General features: G+C 40.2%; 1 protein-coding gene and 1 pseudogene across 7 annotated transcripts in view; both read right to left on the bottom strand.

The window, feature by feature from the left end:
* The window catches only part of RALGAPB (Ral GTPase activating protein non-catalytic beta subunit), a 99148-nt gene that overhangs the window by 22956 nt on the left and 50539 nt on the right, over nt 1-25653 (bottom strand). For 2 of the 7 annotated variants that reach the window (XM_021078132.1, XM_021078137.1), the window contains 9 exons: nt 24206-24335; nt 23092-23100; nt 22276-22409; nt 17608-17790; nt 15749-15900; nt 10572-10759; nt 6974-7080; nt 5226-5378; nt 2547-2756 (listed from right to left, as the gene is read on the bottom strand). In XM_021078132.1, the coding sequence (XP_020933791.1) occupies nt 2547-2756; nt 5226-5378; nt 6974-7080; nt 10572-10759; nt 15749-15900; nt 17608-17790; nt 22276-22409; nt 23092-23100; nt 24206-24335 (1266 nt within the window). The remainder of the gene's footprint in view (nt 1-2546; nt 2757-5225; nt 5379-6973; nt 7081-10571; nt 10760-15748; nt 15901-17607; nt 17791-22275; nt 22410-23091; nt 23101-24205; nt 24336-25653) is intronic. The other 5 variants (XM_021078139.1, XM_021078136.1, XM_021078133.1 and 2 more) reach the window with 3 other exon arrangements.
* On the bottom strand, nt 17797-22269 carry LOC110257471 (annotated as a pseudogene).

The following is a 25653-nucleotide window of genomic DNA, read 5'->3' as shown; positions in this document are numbered from 1 at the left end:
ATAGATATTTTGTAGGTGTGCGCTGTCAGGTTTAGGGTATCAGAGATATGCTAAGATTCATAAAATAAACCAGGTTACTTTCTGACTTTTTCCTATGTCTTGACTCAGGTAAGAAAGAATGAGAATTATTTTCTTGAAAGCTTAAAAGTTTCAACTAGAATAGAAAACAAGAGGAATTCTCTTATGGCTCAGAGGGTTAAGAATCTAGTGTGGCATGGATAAGCAATGAGATTCTGCTGTATAGCACTGGGAACTATATCTAGTCACTTTTTTTTCTTTTTTTTGCTTTTTAGGGCCGTACCTGAGGCATAAGGAGGTTCCCAGGCTGGGGGTCAAATCGGAGCTGTAGCCACTGGCCTACGCCACAGCCACAAAAACGCCAGATCCTTAACCCACTGAGCAAGGCCAGGGATCAAACTCACAACCTCATGGTTCCTAGTTGGATTCATTTCCGCTGCACCATGATGGGAACTCCTATATCTAGTCATTTATGATGGAGCATGATAATGGAGAAAAAAGAATGTATATATGTATGTGTGACTGGGTCACCTTACCGTACAGTAGAAAATAGAACACTGTAAACCAGCTATAATGGAAAAAAATAAAAATCATTAAAAAAAAAAAGAGAGAATCTGGTGTTGCCACTGCTGTGGCTCAGGTCGCTACTATGGCACAGGTTCAATCCCTGGCCTGGGAACCCCCGCATACCTTGGGTATAGCCAAAAACAAACAAAAAAAAATAAAAATAAAAATAAAACATGAAAGGAAAACTGCCATTTCAGAAATAGGGCTATTAAGGCTCTTCTTGTCTCCCTTCAGTCCACAGGATGTAATCATTTCCTTCTAATATTTTTTTTTGTTTACTGTTTCTACTCTGTTCTATTTTCTCCACTTGGAATATCACTAATCATTTGTAGATTGTACCTTGGTTCTTTGCCTTCCATTTTTTCAAGGACCACACCTGCGGCATATGGAAGTTCCCAGGCTAGAGGCTGAATAGGAGCTGCAAATGCTGGCCTACACCATAGCCACCACAACGTGGGATCCGAGCCTCTGCAACCTACACTTACCAACTCATGGTAACGCCAGATCCTTTTTAAAAATTGATTGATTGATTGATTGATTGCTTTTAAGGGCCGCACCCACAGCATATGGAAGTTCCCAGGCTAGGGGTTGAATTGGAGCTGAAGCCACTGGCCTACCCCACAGCCACAGCAACACCAGATCCAATCCTTGTTTGTGACCTACACCACAGCTCACGTTAACACTGGATCCTTAACCCACTGAACGAGGCCAGGGACTGAACCTGCATCCTCATGGATCCTAGTTGGGTACGTTAACCACTGAGCCATGAAGGGAACTCTAATGCCAGATCCTTAATCCACTAAGAGAGGCCAGGGATGGAACCCACATCTTCATGGATTCTAGTTGGGCTCACAACCTACTGAGCTACAAGGGGAACTCTTACCTTCCACATTTACCAGTACATTTTTCATTATTTTCTCTCTCTGCTCTTTTCTTCTGCTTTTTTGGTTTACTTTTTTACTTTTGTTTTGTTTTTACTCCCCACCACTAACTCAATTTTCTACAATGTAAGAAAATATTTTTCCTCTACAGGCTGAAATCCAAACTCAGACAGCAATGTTCTCCTCTGCTTTCCTAAGAAGTTAAATGGCCTTTAACCTAGTAGCTGCTGGAGACTAAAGGCGGGGGCAGCTTGTGCAATAAGCAACTTCTTGCCTGATAATCCTGGGTTGCGCTTTTCAAAACAAATAGGCCTTAGTACAAGCTCTAAATCCACATCCTATTTTACGTTTTTGAGGCCCTGTTTCCATATCTGTCAACTAGAGACAGCATCACTTTTCTTGTAAAAGTGTTTTGAGGATAACAGAGTTAAGAACAATGGCAATATTTACCTTAGAGCCTGGCTTACTTTGTACTATGTATTGTAGCGCTTCAGGTGTGAAGTACCCGACCGACCACAACGAGGTGAAAATTCTCATCACCCCCCATTTTACAGATGAGGAACTAAGGCTCAGAAAAGTTGGGCAACTTGCCCAAGATCACATAGCTGGTAAGTAGTGATGCCAGGACATAAACCTAAATAGTCTGATCTTAGAAGCTGCACAACATAACAAGTGCTTATTGAAAGTGATGTGAAAGAGCAGAGTCAGCAACTGTAGCCTATTTGGTCAGCAGGAAAGTTGACGGGGGGGGGGGGGGGGGAGTTTCAACATTCCTTTTCTATTTATCTATAGATTTCATTAATAAGTGTGAGATAAGTCCTACATCACCTAGGAAAATTCAGAGGTGGATGTATTATCAGGGCAGGCTTCTCAGAACTCTGAGTACATTCATGGGAAAACTGTCTCGGAGCTCAGACTGCAACCTGCAGCATCCCAGAATTTCATTTACTTGCATGAAGGGTGTGAAACTAAACAATTTTTGCTTTTTAAATTCCTCCTATCCTCAGAAAACTGCTTTCATTATCATCAGTTGAATATTATTTATGAATATATTCACTCATAAAAGTTTATGAAAATTACCTTCAATGCTTCTAAGGACAAAAATCCAAAGTGTGAAAGAAAAAGGCGTGCTGTTTGGAATTCTTGGGCAGGAGGAGGGGGCTTACAATCTGTAACCGGATCAGGGAAACTTCTCTTCTGTAATTCCTCCTCACTTTGTTGTTCAAGGTGTATCTCATAAGCAATCTGCTGGGCCATGCCATTCCTTAATTTTTCGTGCCTCTCTTCTAACTGGAATGAATCAAATATTTCATTTTTTAGAACTATTATAAAAGTGATAGGATTAATCTTAATTTTAAATGAAAATAAAGCTACAAGTAACAAAGTAAATGAAGATAACTTTCAGTGATGAACATTTAGTTTCAGTTTCGTACAGAGTATGTAACCAAGCAAATCCATTTCGAGGTTAAAACAAATACCCAAAACACGTCCCTACGGCCTTAAAAATTCCTCATCTCCTTGCTGTAAATGAAACATTCTGTCCTTGCTTCCCTTCACAGAGGCAAGACAATGGCAGAGCTGCTGCTCTCTGCCAGATGCCTGCCAATTCCCAGATCACTTTACCCCCTCCTCCGTACCCCTGTCCATCTTCATCCTGCAATGATCCCCTCATTGAAGTCCACAACCATGTGGATTAGTCGTACAAGTGGAGACTTCCCCTGACCCCTCTGCTTCCCTTCTGATCGATTCTGTTAAAGTGCCATCCTTTTCAGTGAACAACCTGGCTTATGTTCCTACAACCTCCTCAAGCTTCACACCTTTGGCCATCCATGACACACTTCGTATTCAGATGTGCTGCACTTCTAAGAGCTACAATTCTGAAATTCCCTTCCTCCAGCTCACCCACATCCTCACCCTCCAAGACTATCACTGGGAGGCAACCAACCTCTCCCCAAAGCCATTAGCATCCTCCTGGCTTTACCAACTTCCCACCCAAAATGAAATCTCCAAATCTGATGTATTAATACCCTCTCCTAAGCATTATGTTAGGAGAGGGTATTATTGTTATGTTGTCCCTTATGCTTCCATATTCACCTCGTCAGGCTCCACGACATTCAAATTTTTAACTTATGCCTCCAGATACCAAGGACTTTTGAAGAAAGTCACCAGAGTAAGTTAAATAACCTTACTACAGATAATACTACTTTAACCTACTTGGGCTGCCTGGCAATTTTAAGAACCATCTTTGCCTTTCTATTTCATTCCTAAGAACTAAGATTAAAATTTACATAAGCTATTTCGATTTCCCTCTTCCCACTTCTAAATGGCTCTGAACCTTCACTTACCCTCTCCTTCTTTCCTGTCTTATCGGAAAAATCCCTTTTCCTTTTTTTTTTTAAGTCTTTTTAGGGCCTCGCCCATAGCACATGGACACTCCCAGGCTAGGGGTCTAACTGGAGCTGTAGCCGCTGGCCTATGCCACAGCCACAGCAATGCCAGATCTGAGCTGTGTCTGCAACCTACATCACAGTTCAGGGCAACTCCAGATCCTTAACCCACTGAGTGAGGCCAGGGATCAAACCTTCGTCCTCAGAGATACTAGTCAGATTTGTTTCCACTGTGCCATGACAGGAACTCCAAGTATCCCTTTTCTAAACACAAGCACACAGCCTCTTGACCCTACTGCCTCTAGGGCCTTACTCTATTATTTACCATTTCCCCGGCCCATCTTACAGTATTAGCAGGTGTAGTCTTTTCTCCAGTGGCTCCTTCTACCTCTAAGAATGTTCATATTCCTAGCATTCTTGAATTAATAAAAGAAAGAAAAAGAGAAACTAGGCTTGCCTTTCCTTAGCGAGGCTATTTCCTCATACTATTATCCACTCTGTACCCTTCCCTTTACTGCCAACAGTAACGTTGTAAATTTATATTCATTGCCTTTTCCTCACTAACCATCCATTCCTCTGAGCCTTATACTTTAATACTTCTTTGAACCTGCTCTCAAAGGTCACCTATAATTTCATGCCAAAATCTAGGGGCCTCTTCTTCGGGCTCCTTCTCCTTGATCTCTCTAGCAGCTGATACTGCAGGTGACTTCCATTCCTGCCTTTTATTCTCTCATTCCCTGACATACCCCTGTCTTCCATTTCTTAAAATTCTTCTCCCTTGACCTAAGAGGCCAATTACTTAATCTAGTTAACTTTCTAAATTAATCTAAAATCACATAAATTTTTCCCATCTTCCCAAACCTGTCCTCTTGCTAATGCCTATATTTCTGTAAATGGCACCATTATCGTTGTCACTTAAGGCCCTAATCTAAAGTTCTTTGGGCTCTTTTCCTTCCCTCATTAATCTACAATTGTCTGGATCTACCTCTTCAAGACATGACATACATTTAAACTTCCACTATCAATAAGGCAGTTCTTCCTATCCCCTGCCTGGACTGTCATAGTGGTCTCTGAATTGGTCACCCTTTTCCAAACATCCTCCACTAGGTCTGATCACATCACCACACTAGTGAAACCATGGATCAGCCCAGGTAGCCCGTGCCACCTCTTTACAAGGGATATCCAGCTCCCTTCAATCAGCCGCAGTCTGTATTTATCTTATTACATGGTAACCTCCTGGATGACAAGCACCCAGGTCATCTTACGCATCACCTCCAGGAACACCAAAGAAAGGCAATGTCTTGACCACAGAAGTTGTTTAGGAATGTTGATAGTCATTCTCTTAACAACTGCTGATAGTAATTTATCTTACTTCTTCAGTGACAATTTCATGCAAATCCGGAATGCTCAGATCTGCTTTCACAAAAGGAATCTTATCCACCTCTTCAGGAAATGGTCGATGTTTCACAGTATATTTAAATCCAACATCATTTTTAGGAACTGGACGAGGTTCAGGCACAAAAAGCTGTTAAAATAAAACAAATAACATTATGTTTATTACATTTGGTGTCATCTGTAATGACATGTATTTCCCTGCTCTCTTAGACGCCTGTGTTTCCCTAGGATTACATGACACAGGAACTCAGCAAAAATCTACAAATACTACTATTCATGGTAAAGGTAAACAGCCTGCATACCAGTGCACTCTATTTTATTTTTATAAAAATTGTTCATCAACTTATTGTAGATTTTGTGACTTATCAGTCACAACGATTTATCAGTGGGTTACAGACCTCTACTGCACGGGCCTGTATCCTGCATATTCAGTGGGTCGGCCAATAGATAAGGCACTTAGAGCTTAAGGCTCAAACCTCCTTTTTCCTTAAGGGCTCTGAAATCATTCCATATAATAAAGTGCAAGTTTGGGTCCACCAGGCATCTCTAGACAGTGAGTTAAATAATTAGAACCTCGGCATGCTCAACTGAAAAAGTATGGCACCAAATCTAGGTCTTCATGGCTCCAAATCTCTGCTTTAATATGTATTAGCTATGCGACTGTCATTTTCACATCTTAAAAATGGAAATAACTCATCACAAGACTGTTGTAAGGATTAAATAAAAATACATATGACCTATATTAAATTATCAACCAGTTTTAGTGCCTGTCCTCATCTCCTTCCAAGTCAGTTTTTAATGCTCTCAGTGGCTTATAGTGCTGCTGAATGTGACTGGCATGATGCTACCAGGAGAAGAGGGTGAGCTCCACACAGCAAAACATCTCACTTCACAGAGACACCGAGGATGTTCAATTAGTTTAGGCACATGCTCTAATTCTGTGGTCTCTGTCTTCAATGCTGGGCAAGTTTTATTAAGTATGTTCTAAATTTTTAGTAACGTTAAGTAAAAGCTGACAATGAGATAAATGAAAACGGCATCGGAAAACGACTAAAATTCTACTTAAGTGTTACATACAGAAAGGAAAAAATACTGTTAAGGAAATCCACCAAAACAGTGACAGTGGCTATCTACTTCTCGAGAGTAAGAGCACAGTTGATTTAAAGTTTATTATCTGAATTTTCTAACCTTTGCCCATAAGCAAATTTTATTCACATAACTGTTATTAAAGAAAATAAGCTGTGCCACCACAAAGGAAGATTTCATCAAATTATACTGCATATTTAAAAATTATAGTATATATTACCAATTGTATGGTTATAAATAGAATGAAACAATTTGAAACTAAGTCCTACTGCCAGAGGCATCAAGGATCTGGCCAAATTTTTTTCATAATGGCATGTACCTAAATTTTATGATATTTAACACTGCATGAAAAAAATTCGGGCTGTTGTTCAGAAAAGCAGTTCTTAGTCGTAAGTAGAGATGTCAGAGTTACCCAGAAAGCTTTTTGAAAACACACATGCCTTGAAGATATCTTTAAAGAGTAATTCAGTGGACCTGAAATTCTAGATGATTCTGATGTGAACTCACTGACTGAGAATCCGGCTTGGATCAAAAAGTTTATTTTGCCTGTGATTTTTGTTGGAATATTATTTAACCTTTAAATCACAAAACACACACGCACTCATTCCTAGTCACTTCCCTGTAACTTCTGATGGATACCTTCTGATTTGCTTTTGCTCCTCTGGGTAAAAGGCAAAGTTGTTGTGCCCAAGCAAGTCTTCCAGACATTCCCCGGACCAGCACAGTGACAGAGGGGAAAAAATCATCTGGAATAAAACGTTGGTATTAAAAGCTTTAATTCCTGACAACATATAAAATATCCCTATTGTCAACTTTACAGCCTCTAAAAATCAAGCCTTAGCACAGTATTTCTCAAACTTTGTCATATCCATGTACCATCTCACCATATATCACTTTCATCCTTTATGAACCACCTCTGTGGATTCTGTCATGTCCATGTACCATTGTTACTACTGTCTTACTTTGTATCAATCACTTTCTTCCCTTTTTTAAAAAACTTAAAATTTTTAAAAGAAATTATGTATTTTGATTTTAAAAGTAGACCATGAGGAGTTTTGATCCCCTTGTCTGGGAACTTCCATATGCCACGGGTGTGGCCCTAAATGGACCAAAAAAAAAAAAAAAGTAAGACCATGAATTTTAGCGTGCCAATTATATATATATTTAAAACATGTTTAAAAATACATGAAATAGGGAATTCCCTGGTGGCTCAGTGGGTTAAGAGTCTAGTGCTGATGTTACATCCACCCATGCCTTTGTGTACCACTGCCCACCACATGTAGGCACTGTTCCATCCCAGCAGAAGTTCAGGGGCAGGAAGAAGAGGGGTAAAGAATTCACGATGGACTTCCTGAGTGACCCAGATCTTTCTTCCTAGTCCCTTCTTTTGTCTCTGCTATAGGAGTCAACTTATTTAAACTTCCCTCTCACTTCTGTTTTTCGGTTTTTTTTTTTTGTCTTTTTAGGCCTGCACACACGGCCTATGGAGGTTCCCACGCTAGGGGTCAAATCGGAGCTATAGCTGCCCCCCTACACCACAACCACAGCAACAAGGGATCCGAGCAGCGTCTGCGACCTACACCACAACATAGCTCACCACAACGTTGGGTCCTAAACCCTCTGAGCGAGGTCAGGGGTCGAACCTGCATCCTCATGGATGCTAGCTGGGTTTGTTAACCGCTGAGCCACTACGGGAACTCCTCACTTCTGTTATTTATTAACTATTACAGTGAACCATTAAAATGTCCTTGTACATCTATAAAATCCCCAATGTTTTTACTTTTTTTTGCCATTTCTTGGGCCGCTCCCGCGGCATATGGAGATTCCCAGGCTAGGGGTCTAATCGGAGCTGTAGCTGCCAGCCTAACCGCCAGAGCTACAGCAACGCAGGATCCGAGCCACGTCTGCAACCTACACCACAGCTCACAGCAACGCCAGATCGTTAACCCACTGAGCAAGGGCAGGGATCGAACCCGAAACCTCATGGTTCCTAGTTGGATTCGTTAACCACTGCGCCACGACGGGAATTCCTGTTTTTACTTTTGATACAGACTTCCAAGGCAATGAAATTACTTAGAATGACAGTAGCAGAGTATTAAAAATTGTGGAAAAGAGTTGACACTTAACCCCATGCCAGAAAACCTGGAGGGGATAATGGGATTTTACAGATCTTTATCGGGTGGCTTGGGAGTGGGAAGCTGAAGGAATCATGAATAACTGGCCCAAGCCAGGGAATAAAGTCAAACAATCACTGGGTCTAAGGTAGAGAAGGATGGGATGCTGGCAGGAAAGACTTAGGACCAGTGCTTTTGGAGTTGGGCAATGATTAAAGGCCCCATTTGTTTCATATTAAAGTCACTCTATCTTACCACAGCACGACGGAAACCTGTGATGGTATTCATTTATCCCTGAACTACTGGGAAATGTTTCATTTTACTTTATGGATTTATGAGATCCTACATATACATACTCAAGAGAATTTGCATGGCCCTCTAAAACCCCTTTCACCTTTGTAAAAATAAGAAGGCAAGTCTTTAATAACGGAGAAAATCCTGTCACTGTGGGAAAACTGTAACAGAGTATGAGGTTCAGAAAATTTGGATTCTAGTCCCAGTCATACACTAGAAGCATATATACCATCTACCTCTCTAGTAACCCTGGTCAAGTCACATACTTTCTCTGAGCCCCAGTTTCTTCACCTGTAAACAAGGAAACTGTACACGAGGTGATTTCCTACGTCTCTCTGTGAGCCCAGAGATTCTGTAACCCTCACTTTTCTTCACCTTTCCAGCAATAAGAATATGCTTCCTTTACATACCAGCTGATTCCAATTAATATCAGGAAAAAATGGATTTTGAGTAGTCTGCATTGCTGTGGTAATCACGTACCTTGAGATGGTTTATAACTGGGAGAAATAGGGGAGGAAAACAGTGCATGTTTTGTCAATGGAAAAGCACTGAAAGATTTTCAGGAGGGCACTGGCACGGTAAGATCTGCATTTAAGGATAAAGACAATGGTGGCATCAAGTAGGATGTAGGTATGAGTAAAGAACTTTGGAACTGAATGAAGAGAGAATCAGGTCAGGTAGGAAGCAACTGCAATTACCTAGGCAAGAAATCATAAGATCCTGCATTTGGCTGTATCGGGAGGGATACAGAGAAAAGACGATTCCAAAGTCACTGGGAAGGTAGAAACGTGGAAACCAACTACATAAGGGGAGTAAGAGGAGGGAGCAGGTAAAGATGACTCCTCCAATTTCTAGCCTGTTTGGGTGGCATCAATAACTAAAAAAGAACAATGTGGCCTGACGGGAAGGAAGGAAGAGTAATAAATAATGATTTTTACAAACTTTTTACTTTTTTTTATTTTTTGGTCTTTCTGCCATTTCTTGGGCCGCTCCCATGGCATATGGAGGTTCCCAGGCCAGGGGTCGAATCGGAGCTGTAGCCACCAGCCTCCGCCAGAGCCACAGGAATGCGGGATTCAAGCCACGTCTGCAACCCACATCACAGCAACACCAGATCCTCAACCCACTGAGCAAGGCCAGGGATCGAACTCATACCCTCATATATACTAGTTGGGATCTTTTTTTTTTGTCTTTTTGCCATTTTTTGGGCCACTCCCTTGGCATATGGAGGTTCCCAGGCTAGGGGTCAAATCGGAGCTATAGCTGCCAGCCTACACCACAGCCACAGCAATGTAGGATCTGAGCCGCGTCTGCGACCTACACCACAGCTCACGGCAACGCTGGATCCTTAACCCACTGAGCAAGGCCAGGGCTCGAGCCACAACCTCACGGTTCCTAGTTGGATTCGTTAACCACTGGAACTCCAACAAACTTTTTACAAAATCTAAGGAGCTCTTTTCTGATATTCCAGATGCAGAAAAGAGCCTCAAAAGATCGTATTTAATGTGTATATTCAATTTTCTGACCCTCAATTTTTCAGTCGTTATTATTTCACAATTTGAAGACTTTTTTTTTCTTTTTTTGGCTGCGGCATGTGGAAATTACTGGGCCAGGGACTGAACCTGAGCCACAGCAGTGATCTGAGCCACTGCAGTGACAATGCCAGATCCTTAACCCACTGTGCCACAAGGGAACTCCTAGAAGCCTTTTTGACAAATGTAAAATACTTATAATTTTCAGCTTTCCTTCCCCAATCCTGGAGACCGCTTGTTAGTACCAATTAACATGTTGACTTAGCAGTGGAAAAAGCCCAAAGTGCTGAAACTTACTCTGTTCATTTCCAAGAGGTTGCTCCAGCATTGCCAGGATGACACTGTTATCCAAGACAAAGTACCGGAAGCTATGCTTGTTGATGGTTGGCAGCCTGGAGTATTTAATCAAAGTGGTCTCATTCACCAGACTACAAGGAGAGGCAGGACCACTGGGTGAAGGAAACGCGCCAAGCAGCTGCATAATACTATGGAGAATGCAAAAGATAGCAGTTAATTCCCAAAGCAAACGCTTAAGTTTTTACCTTATGCATCAATCAATCTGTCCTTCTGTTTTTTTGGATTTTAACTGACACAGACATGCTTCCTCTTTGAGGGTCAGATATACTCCCCATGATGGATGCCATGGTGGGCTGTCCACACTTATTTCCTGCTCCAAAACTGAAAGATTCATTCCTTCAGATGCAGGGGGATGGTGGCCATAGCTTTCAATTGAGCTCTAAAGAGGCCAGTGAGAACCACTTCACTCAAGATCACAGCTTCCTCCTGAGACAGCTTACGTCCAATGACTTGCTGATGCAGGGGTATAAGTTCCAGCCCCTAGGCCCCAACAAAAGAGAATTCTGAAGGGCCAGTCCAGCTCTAGAGCTTTTTGTTGCAAATGCATCACAATTTAGTGGTTCCCTGCACTCAGTCCTACTTCCCTCATTCCCCCATAAGGGTTGATCCTGAGAGCACTTTCCAATAAACCTCTTTCAAGAAATTTTCTCTCTAAATTTGCTACCCAGGGAACATGACTACACATACTTCCAGATCATGAAGCTCCTAAAGATATATTTTTAAAAATGTGTCTGCTCCAGGTTTCAGGATTATGCTAGCTAAACCACTCTAGACCTAGAAAAGGACCCCGAATCAGCCAACCCCCCCCTCAATTTTTCAGACAAGGAAACTTAGGCTAAGATGATATGTGATCATTGAGAGACCAGAACCAGGGGCCGTGAATAGAAATCCTCATTTTACAGATAAGGAATTTTATGCACTAATAGCTACATCTCACAGAACTGCTGTAATTGTTAAATAAGAACATATACCAAAAAATGTTCTGAGAGTTCCTGTCGTGGCGCAGTGGTTAACGAATCCGACTAGGAACCATGAGGTTGCGGGTTTGGTCCCTGCCCTTGCTCAGTGGGTTAACGATCCGGCGTTGCTGTGAGCTGTGGTGTAGGTTGCAGACGCGGCTCGGATCCCGCGTTGCTGTGGCTCTGGCATAGGCCGGTGGCTACAGCTCTGATTCAACCCCTGGCCTGGGAACCTCCATATGCCGTGGGAGTGGCCCAAGAAATAGCAACAACAACAACAAAAGACAAAAAGACAAAAAAAAAAAAAAAAAAAAAAAGAATGTATACATGTATGTGTGACTGGGTCACCTTGCTGTGCAGTAGAAAATTGACAGAACACTGTAAACCAACTATAATGGAAAAAATAAAGATCATTTAAAAAAAAAAAATGTTCTGTAAACTGGAATTCAAGTGATCAAGTCTTAACATTCAGAAATGTTTATATCCGCAGAGATTTCTGCATATATTCAATGAATAATAATAACTTACATATATATACCCCTTACCATGTGCCAGGCACTAGGTCTAAGCACTTTACACATATTATTTTATTTAGTTATTATAACAACCCTATGGGATAGGTACCATTATTATTCCCATCTCTTAATTGAGAAACTGAAACACAGAAAGAATCCTGCTAGGAATAGAAAGATTTTATCTTAGAGCCCTAATATCACCTGGCCCTTCATGTGCAACTTACTTGGAAAGCTAGTATTCCCCAACGCCACTTTCCTCATCACAGTCCTCAGTTTGAGAGGCCCCTCCCTTTCTCTTCCATTGTTTTTTTTTTTTTCCTGTTTTTACAGACGAAACTGCAGCATATGAAAGTTCCCAGGCTAGGGGTCAAATCGGAGCTGCAGCTGAGGCTTACACCACAGCCACAGCAAAACCGGCTCCAGGTCACATCTGCGACCTATGCCGCAGCTTCTGGCAATGCCAGATCCTCATGGAGACTCTGTCTGGTCCTTAACTCGCTGAGCTACAATGGGAACTCCTCTCTGTCATTCTAATGCTTGAACCCGAATCTTTCTGATACTAAAAGGCAACATTGCTCAACAGGTATTTTTCATTTTCTCTCCTCCTAGGAGGAGGACTATCTGAGAAGTTCAGGAAGCAGGAGAATTTCACAATGAATTAAGGCCTAAGGATTTGTGGAAAACCAGGAGACCAGTAATGGAAAAATGTGGGTTTCTATAGAACACAGGACAGAGATGGTTGCCACAAAGCATATGGACCATGTGAGCCTATGTTCCATGCAAGATTCTAAGCCATTATCAAATAGGATGCTGGCAAGGGAACAAGTAATTAAGATCATCACACCAGCCTAAACACATTTTCTCTTCTTGATAATGACTAGACTGCAAAGGCAGAGAAATATCTCTGAAATAAAGACATGCCACTTTATTGATAAATACGTAGACAAGATTTTAAAATCCTTATGAACCTGAAGGGAAATCCCTTATCACATAGAGGACCTGTGCGGCACAGATCACAACTGTGGCTCAGATCTGATCCCTGGCCTGGGAACTCCTAAGCCACGAGGTAGCCCAAAAAAATACATAAATAAAATAAAAGAAGAAAAATATAATGAAATTTTAAAAGCCTCAAAGATTTTAGTTGACTTAGTGCTAATCTATCAGGTTCTGAAAAACCCAATGTAGTCTCCAAGGATATTTCAGTGAAAATATAATATTCTACAGAGTGTAAAGGTCACTAGACCTTTAGCCTACTATACTCACTGAACGACCTTTAGAGAGGTACAGTCAAACCTTCACCACTGAAAGGTACTTTAACACCCTGTCATATGAAAAACAGCTGAAGGTAGTGACAGAAATGAACCAGAAAGAACACAAGCATTGTTGTCAGATATTGCTACTCTTTGGACAAAAGGATTTCATCATCAAAAGTTTGAATCACAACCATGGGTAGAAGTTAAAGTGGGAGAGATTTCAGCTCAATGTAAATACCAAGTTTTTAACAACTAAAATGAAATGAGAAACCTCTGAGGTTAAAGTATCCCAAAACTAGAGGCTAAATAACTTGGTACATAATCTTAAAGGTGACTTAAGCAGAGGAGCTGCTGAAACGACTTCAGAATCCTGATGCACAACAAAGGGAAAAATACCAAGCAGCAGCTCTGCATTCCATAATCATCGATGTCTAGGCTGGGGAGACAACACTAGCATGTATTAAGCATAACCAGGTGTGATCAGGACAGGACAGAATTCCATGCTGTGTGGTAGGGTCAGACTGAATAAGCACAGATGTGTAGAAAAGAAGTAGAATAATAAGTGAGAGCAGTCTGGACTAGGATACCATCTGAGCTTAGAGGGATGGAGGAAATGCATTCAAAAGTCAAGTCTACTGAGTTCCCTAGTGGCCGAGTGGTTAAGGACTCAGCATTGCCACTGCCATGGATCAGGTTTAACCCCTGGCCTGGGAATTTCCACATGCCATGGGTGTGGCCAAAAAACAATTTAAAGTTTATTGGACTCAGTCATGGGCTTCATAAGTGAGAAAAGGAGTTAAAGTTTTGTGTCTGCATAACTGGAAATCAGCAATGACAGGGACATAGAGCTGTAACTGTGAGAGGGACAGAGAAAACTCGTTTTGGATATGCTTCATGATGACTCTTCAGGGCCCTCTTCAAGACTTGAAACTGAAGCTATCGTTTGTAGAGCTGCCAGCAGAGACAAGGCAGGGGAGACACCTGGCTGGGTTAGTGGGAAACATCCCAGGACTCTCTACTCACTCCGAGCTCATATCCAATCCTCACTGCCAATTATACTCTCAATGGAATGTCCCATCCAGGCTAAGATGCAGCAAACTTATTTTTTGTATAATGCAGAGTCCCAGTAAGCATTTTTCCTGATTTTCTAGCTATGAGCCAAACCTTCACAAAGTCATCAAAAGCCCAGCATTAGCATAATGAGCAGGACTAAACTAAAGCAAGTATTCTTCTAAAACTTTACGGAATGACCTAAGCCCAGAGGAACAGAAATAAACCCAAATTTATTGTACATGCCCCAAGTTATTGAAGGTCACTGAACTCAAAACATTCTGGGATCTTGGTAAGGGCTGATTTACACATAAATCTTCTACAAGCTGTGTCACCTCTCTCTTTAAGAAGACCAAGGATGAGCCAACCCAGACTGACGTGACATAACTTCTTCCTGCTTTTATGTTGTTCTGGGTCCACATCCACCCTTTTTCATATACCCCATCTTTCCATCTGTACTGATTCTACCTAATCTTCTCCACCTACCTCTTTCTTTCAGTTGATAAATGTGCCTACTGCCTTCCTTTCCTCTTCCTGCTCTGCTCACCTACTAGCCAAACACAAACGCTCTCAACTCTCTCTACTTTTTCAAGGTGCCAACCCGTCTCCTTCCGTTCACTACCAAAATGCTTGAAACACGAGTCTTTTCTTGCTGCCTTCATCACCCTGCAATCTGACTTACAGCTCCAAACTATCCATTCTCTAGGAGTCAGGTCAATGTCATTTTCCTTAGAAATCTTACTTTGATTTCCCCTAATCTGGAAGCATTCATTTCCCCCTTCCAATACCCAGCATTTTATTTGTACCTCTTCTCTTAGAGCATCTGTTTTTCACCTAATATTACAGATATTTGTGTTCACATCTTATCTTCCCTATTGGATGAGAAGTTCTTTGAGGGTGGTTAAGTGGATCTGATTTATCTTTACAATCCTATTACCAGTTCACAAGAAGTTCATAAATCTTGGCTGAATGAATCTATAATATGTAATATAAATGGTGCAGCAGAGAATACAAACCACTAAGCTGCAAAGCAAGAGACCTAATGGTGTGACCACAGACATACCCCGTCTCTGCACTTAGCCACCGAAGTGAGGTGGTGGGTAAGGTTCTCCAAAATCCTTTCCAGCTCTACCATGATACCACTTGAATTACCGTCAACCAGCAGAGACAAACAAGGACCCCAAACTCTTAGCCCCAAGTTCCTAGTTTCCTTTGGTCCAAAGTATCCTAAACGGATTATGTCACTTAATGCTGAATGATTGGAGGAGATGAAACAACACAGGATCCCATCTAATCCCATCCAGCTCCTAGGCACAATCCCTGTAGAATCACTTTCATACCATGTTAGGGTGGCTTCAGCAGCATCCTTTACCCTCATAGATGCAGGGTTTGGCTCTTTATCTCCTTTGTACTTGACTTCCTGCTCACTATTCTTGGACTTGCTTCCTGAAATACCCAGTTCCACAATCTCCAACACTTCCTTAAGACAGTCCTAGAAGAAGGAAAGGCACATTACTTTTCGTAATACATCTATTTTATCAAAACACAAGGAAACAGATCAACATGCCAATAGTGCTTGTGTTTTGGTGGTAGGGCTCTAGTTTCTTTCTCATTTGCTTTAATAGGTATATATTAACTTCATACAATATAATTAAATAAACTTCCCCCCAATTTTTTTTAAAGCATTAAATTTAAGTGTTCAGAGATTTTGAGAGTAAGTAAAGATAAATTCAATTTTATCGGTCACAATTCTTGTAAAACTCACTGTACTATAAACAGTGAAGCCCAAGTAAGAGATGTAACAGTAATTCAGTTAAACCTGAATGGTTTAAAACATGTTAGATTATCCAAAGGGAAGCTCATCAATTATTGACATTTTTAAGCAATTTCTAGTGTCATAACCTCAGAAGTCATAATGAAAATGACTAAGATTTAATCAACAGTATTAAAAGCTATCTCTTCTTTTATTTACACTGTGAATTCTTTTTTTTTTACAGTTTTGCAAATTTTTTTATTCCAAGAAATGATTAAACGTGTCCATCTATGATTTTTTTTTTTTTTTTAACACTGTGAATTCTTTATACCTGCCTGCCTTCCCATAAGAAAAGTATTACATGGAACAATGGTAGGGAAAGCAGCCTAGATATTTGTGTCTACTTGAAAAGAAGCATATGTGAAATGACATTTTCGGATACAAGCAACTTTAAGAATGAGCTGTGCTTTAGGTTTGAGCCTGGCTATCAACTATCCCTCTTGATTTGATGACCAGTGACTAAGGTACCTACTGGCCATCTCAAGGCTACTACCCTTTCAAGAAAGAACATTTTTTTTCTTTGAATTAGAGCTGCAGCTATGGTCTATACCACAGCCACAGCCACACCAGATCCAAGCTGCATCTGCAACCTATGCCACAACTTGTGTCAATGCCTATCCTTAACCTACTGAGCAAGGCCAGAGATCAAACCCACATCCTCACAGAGACAACATTGGGTTTTTAACCCACTGAGCCACAACAGGAACCTCAGAAAGAACATTCTTGATAGTTCATAGATAAATTATCTAAAGCCCCATCTTTTAAAAGAACTTCTCTAAAGGTTAATTTGCAACCAAACACAGTTGACTCTTGAACAACATGAGGATTAGAGCTGCTGACCCTTCAGAGTACAGTAAAAAAATCCATGAATAGGAGTTCCCTGGTGGCCTGGTGGTTAAGGATCCAGTGTTGCTACTGCAGTGGCTCAGGTCACTGCTGTGGCACAGGTTTGATCCCTGGCCCAGAAGCTTCCACATGCCATGGGTGTGACCAAAAAAAAAAAAAAAAAAAAAAAAAAAAAAAAAAAAAATCCACATATAAATTATAGTCAGCCCTCCTCCATATACATAGCTCCTCCTTATCCACAGTTCCACATTTGCAGATTCAACAAATCATGAATCACGTAATGGTGTTGTATATACTATTTTTAAAAATTTGTAAACAAGCAGCCCCACACAGTTCGACCCCATGTTGTTCAAAGATCAACTGTATGATGACATTTTTTGAGTTGTGTTCAAAAGGACACATGTTCTCTTGAAACCGAACAAGTATATTCAGTTTAAAGTATGCGATGTTGCGTTTAAATTTGGATATTCTCATTTAAAAGACATTTTCCCAGCATACATTTTTGTTTCTATTTACTGTTTGAGGATCCAGTAAACTAACCTTTTCATCAAGCATATCAGGGTGCTCTGTCAGCCAGACACAGAGACACTGAAAAGCTGCTACTATCATGGAGTGCAGATCCCGGGAGTGGAGAGGAGCTGGCCGACTACACTGGTACACGATGTAGCTGCACACAGAACTGATGGCTCGCTTCCGGTCTCCTGAGTCAACCATCACCTTCACCTAAGCGTATTTGTATGGGGAACACAGTTAGCCAGAAACCACTGTACCTTTTCAGAGCCTCTACACTGAGGCTCAGCCTTTCTGATAATGTGACACACCACAGGAAGCCTTGACTTTTAAAATATTATTTATATAGAAGAACGTAATATTTCAGCGATACCACCGTATACTACTCTATAATAAAAATAGAGGGCATTTTTCAAATTCTAACGCAGTATTTCATTTTCCATGCTCTAAAACCCGAACTCCTGGGGTGCACCTACTCATTACTGCCACAGATCACAAGAATGGCTGGCAATGGAACACGTGCACGTTTCTAAAGCCCCCTAACCAAACCCCACAGTGATCTCTAAGGGGTACAAAGTTCCATGCAGCTGCTCAGAGGTAAATTACACATACTTAAATATACAATTTGATAAATTTTGGCATAGGTATACACCTATGAACTATGAGCACAATCAAGATGGCAGATATGCTCATCATCCTGCAAATTCCTCAGGCACCTTTGTAATACTTCCACTTCTTTTTGCCCCTCCTTAGGTTACTGCTGCTTTGCTTTCTGTCACTATAGGTTAACCTGCATTTTCTAGAGTTTTATTTAAATAAAATCACAGAATACTATACCATGGAGTAGGGGGAAATCTGGTTTCTCTTACTCAGCATAATCATTTTGAGATTAATCCACATTTTTGGGTGTATCAATCAGTCATTCCTTTTTATTGCTTAGTATTCCCTTATATGGATTATATACCACAACTCATTTATCCAGTCACCTGCTGGACATTTGAATTGTTTCCAACTTTTGAATATTACAAATAAAGCTGCTATAAACATTCACATACACGTTTTTGTATGGACATATACTCTCTTATTTCCTGCGAGTGGACTAACTGGATCATACGATAGATGTAAATTTAATTTTTAAGGATCCACCAAGCTGTTTTCTAAAACAATTGGATTGATTAACATTCCCTTCAACAGTACAAAGAGTACATGAGTTCCAATTCTTCTCTATCACCACCAGACATTTGGTATAGTCAGTCTTTTAAATATGAACCATCCTGACAGATAGGGAGTGGTTTTAATTGCATTTCCCTAATAAGTAATGATAATAAGCATATTTTCATGTGCTTATTTGCCATCAGCATATCTTCTTTGGCAAAATACCTGTTCAAGCTTTTGCCCATTTTAAGATTGGGTTGTTTGCTGTATTATCTTGGCACCTCCAGATCCAGGTGCTAAGGAGACCCTGTTATGCAGTGGGCACTGGTTAGGGCAGGACAGACAGCTCTGGCTTCCTAACCTTCTGTCCCAAGATGGAAATGGTGGATAATATCTCATCTTTAGGGTCCACAGTGCTCATGTGGTCAGAGCCAGGGGTCCACTGGCTCCCAGGCCTGGTCTTACCACTTGGGTCCAGGACAGCATGATCTTCACTGTGATGCCCAGCACAGCATATCTGAGTAGTATGTGGCACATGACGGTATCAATGTAGTAGTTAACAGGATCCTCACTGTGGATCATCACACCATCCAGAAACTTCATGGATTTGGCCCTCTGTCCTTGGAGTTTCCCTGACACCCATGATCCTGTAGCCCTTGGCCCCACTCTCCATGATGAACTGCAGCATCCCATAGTAGGGCTCTGCCTAGCAAGCCCTCCTAGGAGTTTGCAATGCAGAGACTCCATCTGGACAAAGGCACACAGACCTCTGGCAGCCACCTTTCCAGGAAAAGCTCTACACAGCCTTCAGGGAAGCCAAACTTCTTCTGAACTACGTTGGTCAATTCCAGGATCCACAGGTTCTTCTCACCAAGGACATTCTGTCTGCATCCTGGAGGCCAAGGTAATGATTTCTGTCCTGGTTGGTATAATTCAGACCTCAATTCCAGAGTAGTCATCTTTGGCAAGTCTCTGAGTGAGGAACTCTTTCAGTTTAATTCTGAAAAAGCCATCAACAACAAGCATCCCTTTCTTGGAAATTTTCATCACCATATTGCACATCACCAAAAGGAAAGGTTATTACTCAGCTTTGAGAATTCTTTACATGATCTGGATATAGGTCCTTTATCACATACATTCTCTGGAAAACTTTCTCCCAATCTGTGACTTGTCATCTCATTCTCCTAACAGCATTTTTTGAAGACCATTAGCTTTTAGGTTTTTTTTTTTTTGGCCACCCTGTGGCATATGGAGCTCCAGGGCCAGAGATCAGATCTGAGAAGTGGCTGCAACCTAAGCCATAGCTGTGGCAACGCCGGACCCCTAACCCACTATGCTGGACCGGGAATCAAACCCACTTCCCAGTGCTCCCAAGATGCTGCCGATCCCATTGTGCCACAGCAGGAGCTCCAGGTTTTAGTTTTTAAAAAGTCAGATTTAAAAGTTTGTTCCTCTATGGTATAATATCTAAGAAATCTCTGTATAACCCAAATCTTAGTACAACTGACAACAATTTTCTCCCATGATTCCTTCTAGAGTTTAGAATTTAAGTTTTATATTTAGGTCTACAATCCATTTTGGGGTAATTTCTGTACACAGCACAAAATATGAATCAAAGGAGTTTTTTGTATATGAGTATCTGATTGTTCCAGCGCCAAATGCTGAAAAGACTATCTTTTATCCTTTGAATTATCACTGTACCTTTGTCAAAAATTGAACGTCCATACATGTGTGGATCTACTTCTGGACTCCCTATACTATTCTACTGATCTGTCTGTTTATCCTTATTCCAATACCAAACTGTTTTGACTATTGCAGCTTTATGGTAAGTCTTAAAATCAAGTCGTATAAGCCCTTTATAATTCGTTAGGTCCGGAGAGCACTCCATCTAGGACCAATTACCCCTACTACTGAGAGTGCACTGAAGGTCACAGGCAACAGTACCTTGCCCTCAAAGACAAGCACGGTCCTGCACATCTCACAAATGGCTGTTATTACCTCCTGCATCAACTGCTCCTCACAAACTATGGCCATTACACCTATTCCTGAGAATCTGTGAGGTAAACTCTAAGTGGTGGTGAGAAGGTCTTAGGTTTTTTGCCTATTTTGTCTCTCATGACTTAGGTGAGTCACAGCCTTACCTAAGCGTTACCTAAAATGGGGGCTGGAATTTTATCTTCTCAGACAATATCACCTTACCTGTATATAACACTTTTGTGTTTACAAAGTGTTCTACATATTTCACTTCATTTCATCCTCACATCACCAGGTGTTATACACAAGACAATCCTTCCCATTTCACAGATAATACTTGATGTCAGTGAAGATATGGAGAGAGCTGAACCTTCCTATATGACTAGTGGAAAGGTACACTGATTCAGTTGCTGTAGAAAACAATTTGGCAGCTCCTCAAAAAGTTAAATATGGAATTACCATATGACCCAGCAATTCCACTCCTAGGTATATACCCAAAATAATCAAAAATTGATATTCAAATAAATACATGTACCTGCATGTTCACAGCAGCACTGTTCATAATAGCCAAAATGTGCAACAGAGGAACAGACAGACAAACTGGTACATAAATATGACGGAACATCATTCATCCATAAAATGGAATGAAACTGTGACATAGGCTATAACATAAGTGAACCTCAAAAACATATCAAGTGAAAGCAGCCATATACAAAAGGTCACATTTTAATTTATATAAAATATCCAGAACAGGTAAATCCATAGAGACAGACTATAGATTGATGGTTGCTAGGCATTAGGGGAAAGGGAGACCAGGAAGCAATTGCTTACTGAGTATAGGGTTTCTTTTGGGGGTGCTAAGTGTTTTGGAACTAGACAGAGGTAATGGTTGCACAACACTGTGAAAGCACTTAATAGGCACTGAATTGTTGTTCACTATTAAACAGTTGAATTTATGTTACGTGAATTTCACCTCAATTAAAAAATAAAAAACAAACACTTAGAGAAATGCAAACGGGCTCTAAGGTTGCACAAAACTGAAATAAGATCCATGAAAGAAATTTGAAAGTAGAGCCAATTTTCACTTATCTGTGATAACAGAAAACAGGAGAGTCATAGGTAGTTCCAAATGGCATATTTTAAGATAAGCTTTTCTTTCTTTACTAAATCTCTATTTGTTCATTAAAATTAGATCATCTCATAATGGCATAAAATATCACGTTGAAAATTTAAGGGTATTACAAGCAAATACAAAATCAATAGGTATTCTACTATTATGTGCAAATAAATAAATAGCAAGTATTGAAATGTTTCCCCTTAATTTAACAGCAAAAATGTCATCCGCACTCCTTGAACCTATTAAACAAAAAAGTAAAGATCATTTTGTAAAATCTCACTCAGTGACTGAAGTGAGAAGTCAGGCTCATTTTGCACATTTTATACAACATAGTATAAACTATGTTGAGTATAACCGACATTTGCAACACCTACACACGAAGGGGTCAGAAGATACAGAAAAAAGAGCCACAGTCCAAGGCTGCTGGGCTAAAATAAAAGGAATGTTCTCACCTTGGCCAGGCCAGAGAGGAGCTCTAGAGCTGCCAGTGATATGCTCATGTCTTGCCGCCACTGGGAGTTGAGTCTTTGGGTGACGAGATGAATGCTGCGAATCAGGAGCCCAGCAGCTGAATCTGTATTAAGAGCTAGGATATAACCCCAATGCCACATCCAACAGGGAGGGAAAACAACTAAGCATTAGTAACGAGAAGCACAGCATTCCACCAGGTACAGACCACAGCAGCCACAGTGAGCATGACGGGCACCCACACAGTGCTACAGCTCCCCGCCCCACTGGCTTGAGCATCAAGCCTCACTCAACAACAGTGCTTAGGGCACATACACTGGACCAAAGCAGCTTCTAGCTCCCAGCTCAGGTATTCTCATACAGACATCCACTGGGATTTGGCAGTTTCAGTATCATTCTTGCATCAGTGTAAATCTTAAAATTTCTAAGTTAATTCACAGAGTCACATTAAAAAAAAAACAAAACAATGAAAAGGCTATCAATTATTTCCTTGGAATTTCAGAGAAGAAATAAATTCAAATTTTAGAATCTTCTCAGATGCTGGAAATTATCCTAAAGCATCTTTTAAAATTACTTTCAGGGTTTAAGCCACCCAAAGTCACATGCAATGCCTTTTCAAACACATTCTAACATTTAATTCTCTAGGACAACTTTAATACCTCTAAAGAAATTTAAATAACTGAGTCACTGTGTTTTTATTTAGCCTCCAATTCTATATTTAAAAGTATTTACTACTTAGTTAATAATAAATTAGGACAAATGAAATTGAATTTATAAAGGAAGCTTTAGGGACATTATACCTGTCGATCCTATCAGAAAGAGGGCAGTGACAACAGAAAAAGGAATGATCATTAAAGAGAGACATTCATGCAACACTAACACAAATCTGGATTTCTTAGTAAAAAATATTTTATGACATTACAAGCAGAACTAACACCAGTTCGAAATACTGAAACAAACAATAACCACTTCAAACATTTATATTAGAACACATATAATAATGCAAAAATTGCTTTAGTTTAAACGTATCTTAGAAGCATGAAAAAAAATTTTTCACCTAAAGTAAACTTAAATCCATAAAAATAATGAGTAAGATAACAATTTAAATAACTTCTTTATAAATGCAAAATTTAAATGTCAAATAGCCACATAAGACCTTATGTATGTGACATGCTCAAGGATACTTAGAGCAAACTTAAGTCACGGAAACATGCCTGGACTCCCAGGGTCATGAGCTCTCCAGAAAATTTAAAAAATTAAACTCATATCTAAGGAGCTAGATTTCATTCCAATCTACTGTTGAATTATTTCTCACAGATTCAATATACCATCAGTATTTATGTATAAAAACTAAAGGCACCCACAAACTCAGAGAACCCATAAAGTAACTACCCAGGGTAAAGGGCATCATTGAATAGGATGCTCTACTGGCAAGCATTTCCTTATTCTTTCTTATTCTTTGTGACTAAAGAATCTAACCAGATATAGTAGGGTATGTGGGCTTTAAACACAAAGACGGACTCTCCTCTGGGTTACCATTTCATGTATAAACCATCACTTACCCTTACTACACTGTACTAACTGATAAACTGGCTGACTCTGAGGCAAAGCCTAAATCCTATTTGACTCTGTATTACTAGCACCTACTACAGAGTCCAGAAATGTTTCCTAACCACACATTAAAATAATTTATAAAATCTAAGAAACCACCCAAAATCTAACTACTAAAAGCTGTAGAGCTAAATTTAAAAGACTTCTTTTTCTTAATGTTTTAGATTCTTATTATACTTAAATACATAAAAACCACAAACATTAAAATCTTGTCTAAATTTTTGTTTGGTTTGGTTTATATATCTGGGCATTAAAAGTAATTTTTTCAAAAAAAGAAAAAAAAAAAAAAAAAACATGACTTACCATAATCTCTTAGGAGAGCTTGAGCAGGTCTTTCACTATCAGGAGTTGTGGGCTCTGTGCTTCCACCACTTGCTGAACTAATACCACTATTAGTGCGACTATGACTCTTCAAGTTATTTTCTCCACCACCCTAGTCAATAAAAATGAATAAAATATTTGACAATTACATCCATAGTTCACAAGTACAAATAGAGGTTAATCATTAAAAGCCATGTTGATAAAACAGAACGTGCCAAACAGCAAAAACTGATACCAGATAAAAATGACAAAAGACTGAATCTGCTGTGGTGTTTTTAAAACACCCTTTACTGGAGGTTATCAATGGTATAAACACCCTTTATTGGTGTGTTCTCTGCTATTGTTTAAAAGGGCCATCTTCCATCTTCACTAATCTTCACTAGCTAATAAGTCTGGGTTCTTAAAGAAATACCCTAGTGCCTCCCAAGCAAAACTTCAGAACAGGAACACAATCTTTAAAAAAAAAAAGGAGTTCCCGTCGTGGTGCAATGGTTAACGAATCCGACTAGGAACCATGAGGTTGCGGGTTGGATCCCTGCCCTTGCTCAGTGGGTCAAGGTTCCGGCATTGCCATGAGCTGTGGTGTAGGTCCCAGACATACCTTGGACCCAGCGTTGCTGTGGCTCTGGCGTAGGCCAGCGGCTACAGCTCTGATTCGACCCCTAGCCTGGGAACCTCCATATGCCGTGGAAGCGGCCCAAAGAAATAGCAAAAAGACAAAAAACAAAAAACAAAAAAAACACACACACACAAATAAGCAAACAATGGTAACTTTCACATTCAGTTGTATCATAAAACACAAATAATAAAATAAATGATTAGTATAACTCCCATATGCATAGGAGCTAACAAAGGTATCTGCTAAAGATTTCCCTCATTTTTTTCTCCCTACAAACACAATTCACTTTATCCAAATGGTTAGTAACCAACTACTGGGACATGAACATAATTCCCTAATAATAATCTGATCACCTTTCCTACATCTGCCACTTTATTAATTCTCCCTCACCCCACCTCTATTCCACATACAGAGATTCCGTATCTTGAAGACAGAAGCAGAGGACACTGTTTTTATTTAGAAACAGTGGTGCTTTAGGGTCTTAAAAATTTGGTCTAGAGGGGCCAGAAAAAGCTGATGAGATAGAAAAGAATAAACCAGATGCTTGCCTACAGCCAACATTAGATCTTTGAAGGGCACACGGTATTATAGAGTAGGGGGCTTTTTCTAGATTATTCAAGCCAGTTCACCAACATAGCAAAAGAATAAGAGCTTTAAGTAGACACTGTCCAGGAATAAAAGGTGTATAGCTAGAGTTTCTTTCATGCAGAATCTCTCAGGGACCTGATGAGGCACTGAAAGGTAAGAAACTTCAGAACAGATAGCATTTTAGAAAGGGTCCTTCTATGTATACATACGTATGACTGGGTCA

Source organism: Sus scrofa, chromosome 17 (assembly GCF_000003025.6).
Source record: "Sus scrofa isolate TJ Tabasco breed Duroc chromosome 17, Sscrofa11.1, whole genome shotgun sequence".
NCBI lineage: Eukaryota > Metazoa > Chordata > Mammalia > Artiodactyla > Suidae > Sus > Sus scrofa.
The sequence above is the reverse complement of the archived record's forward strand: the minus strand, read 5'-3'. Positions and strand labels throughout refer to the sequence as shown.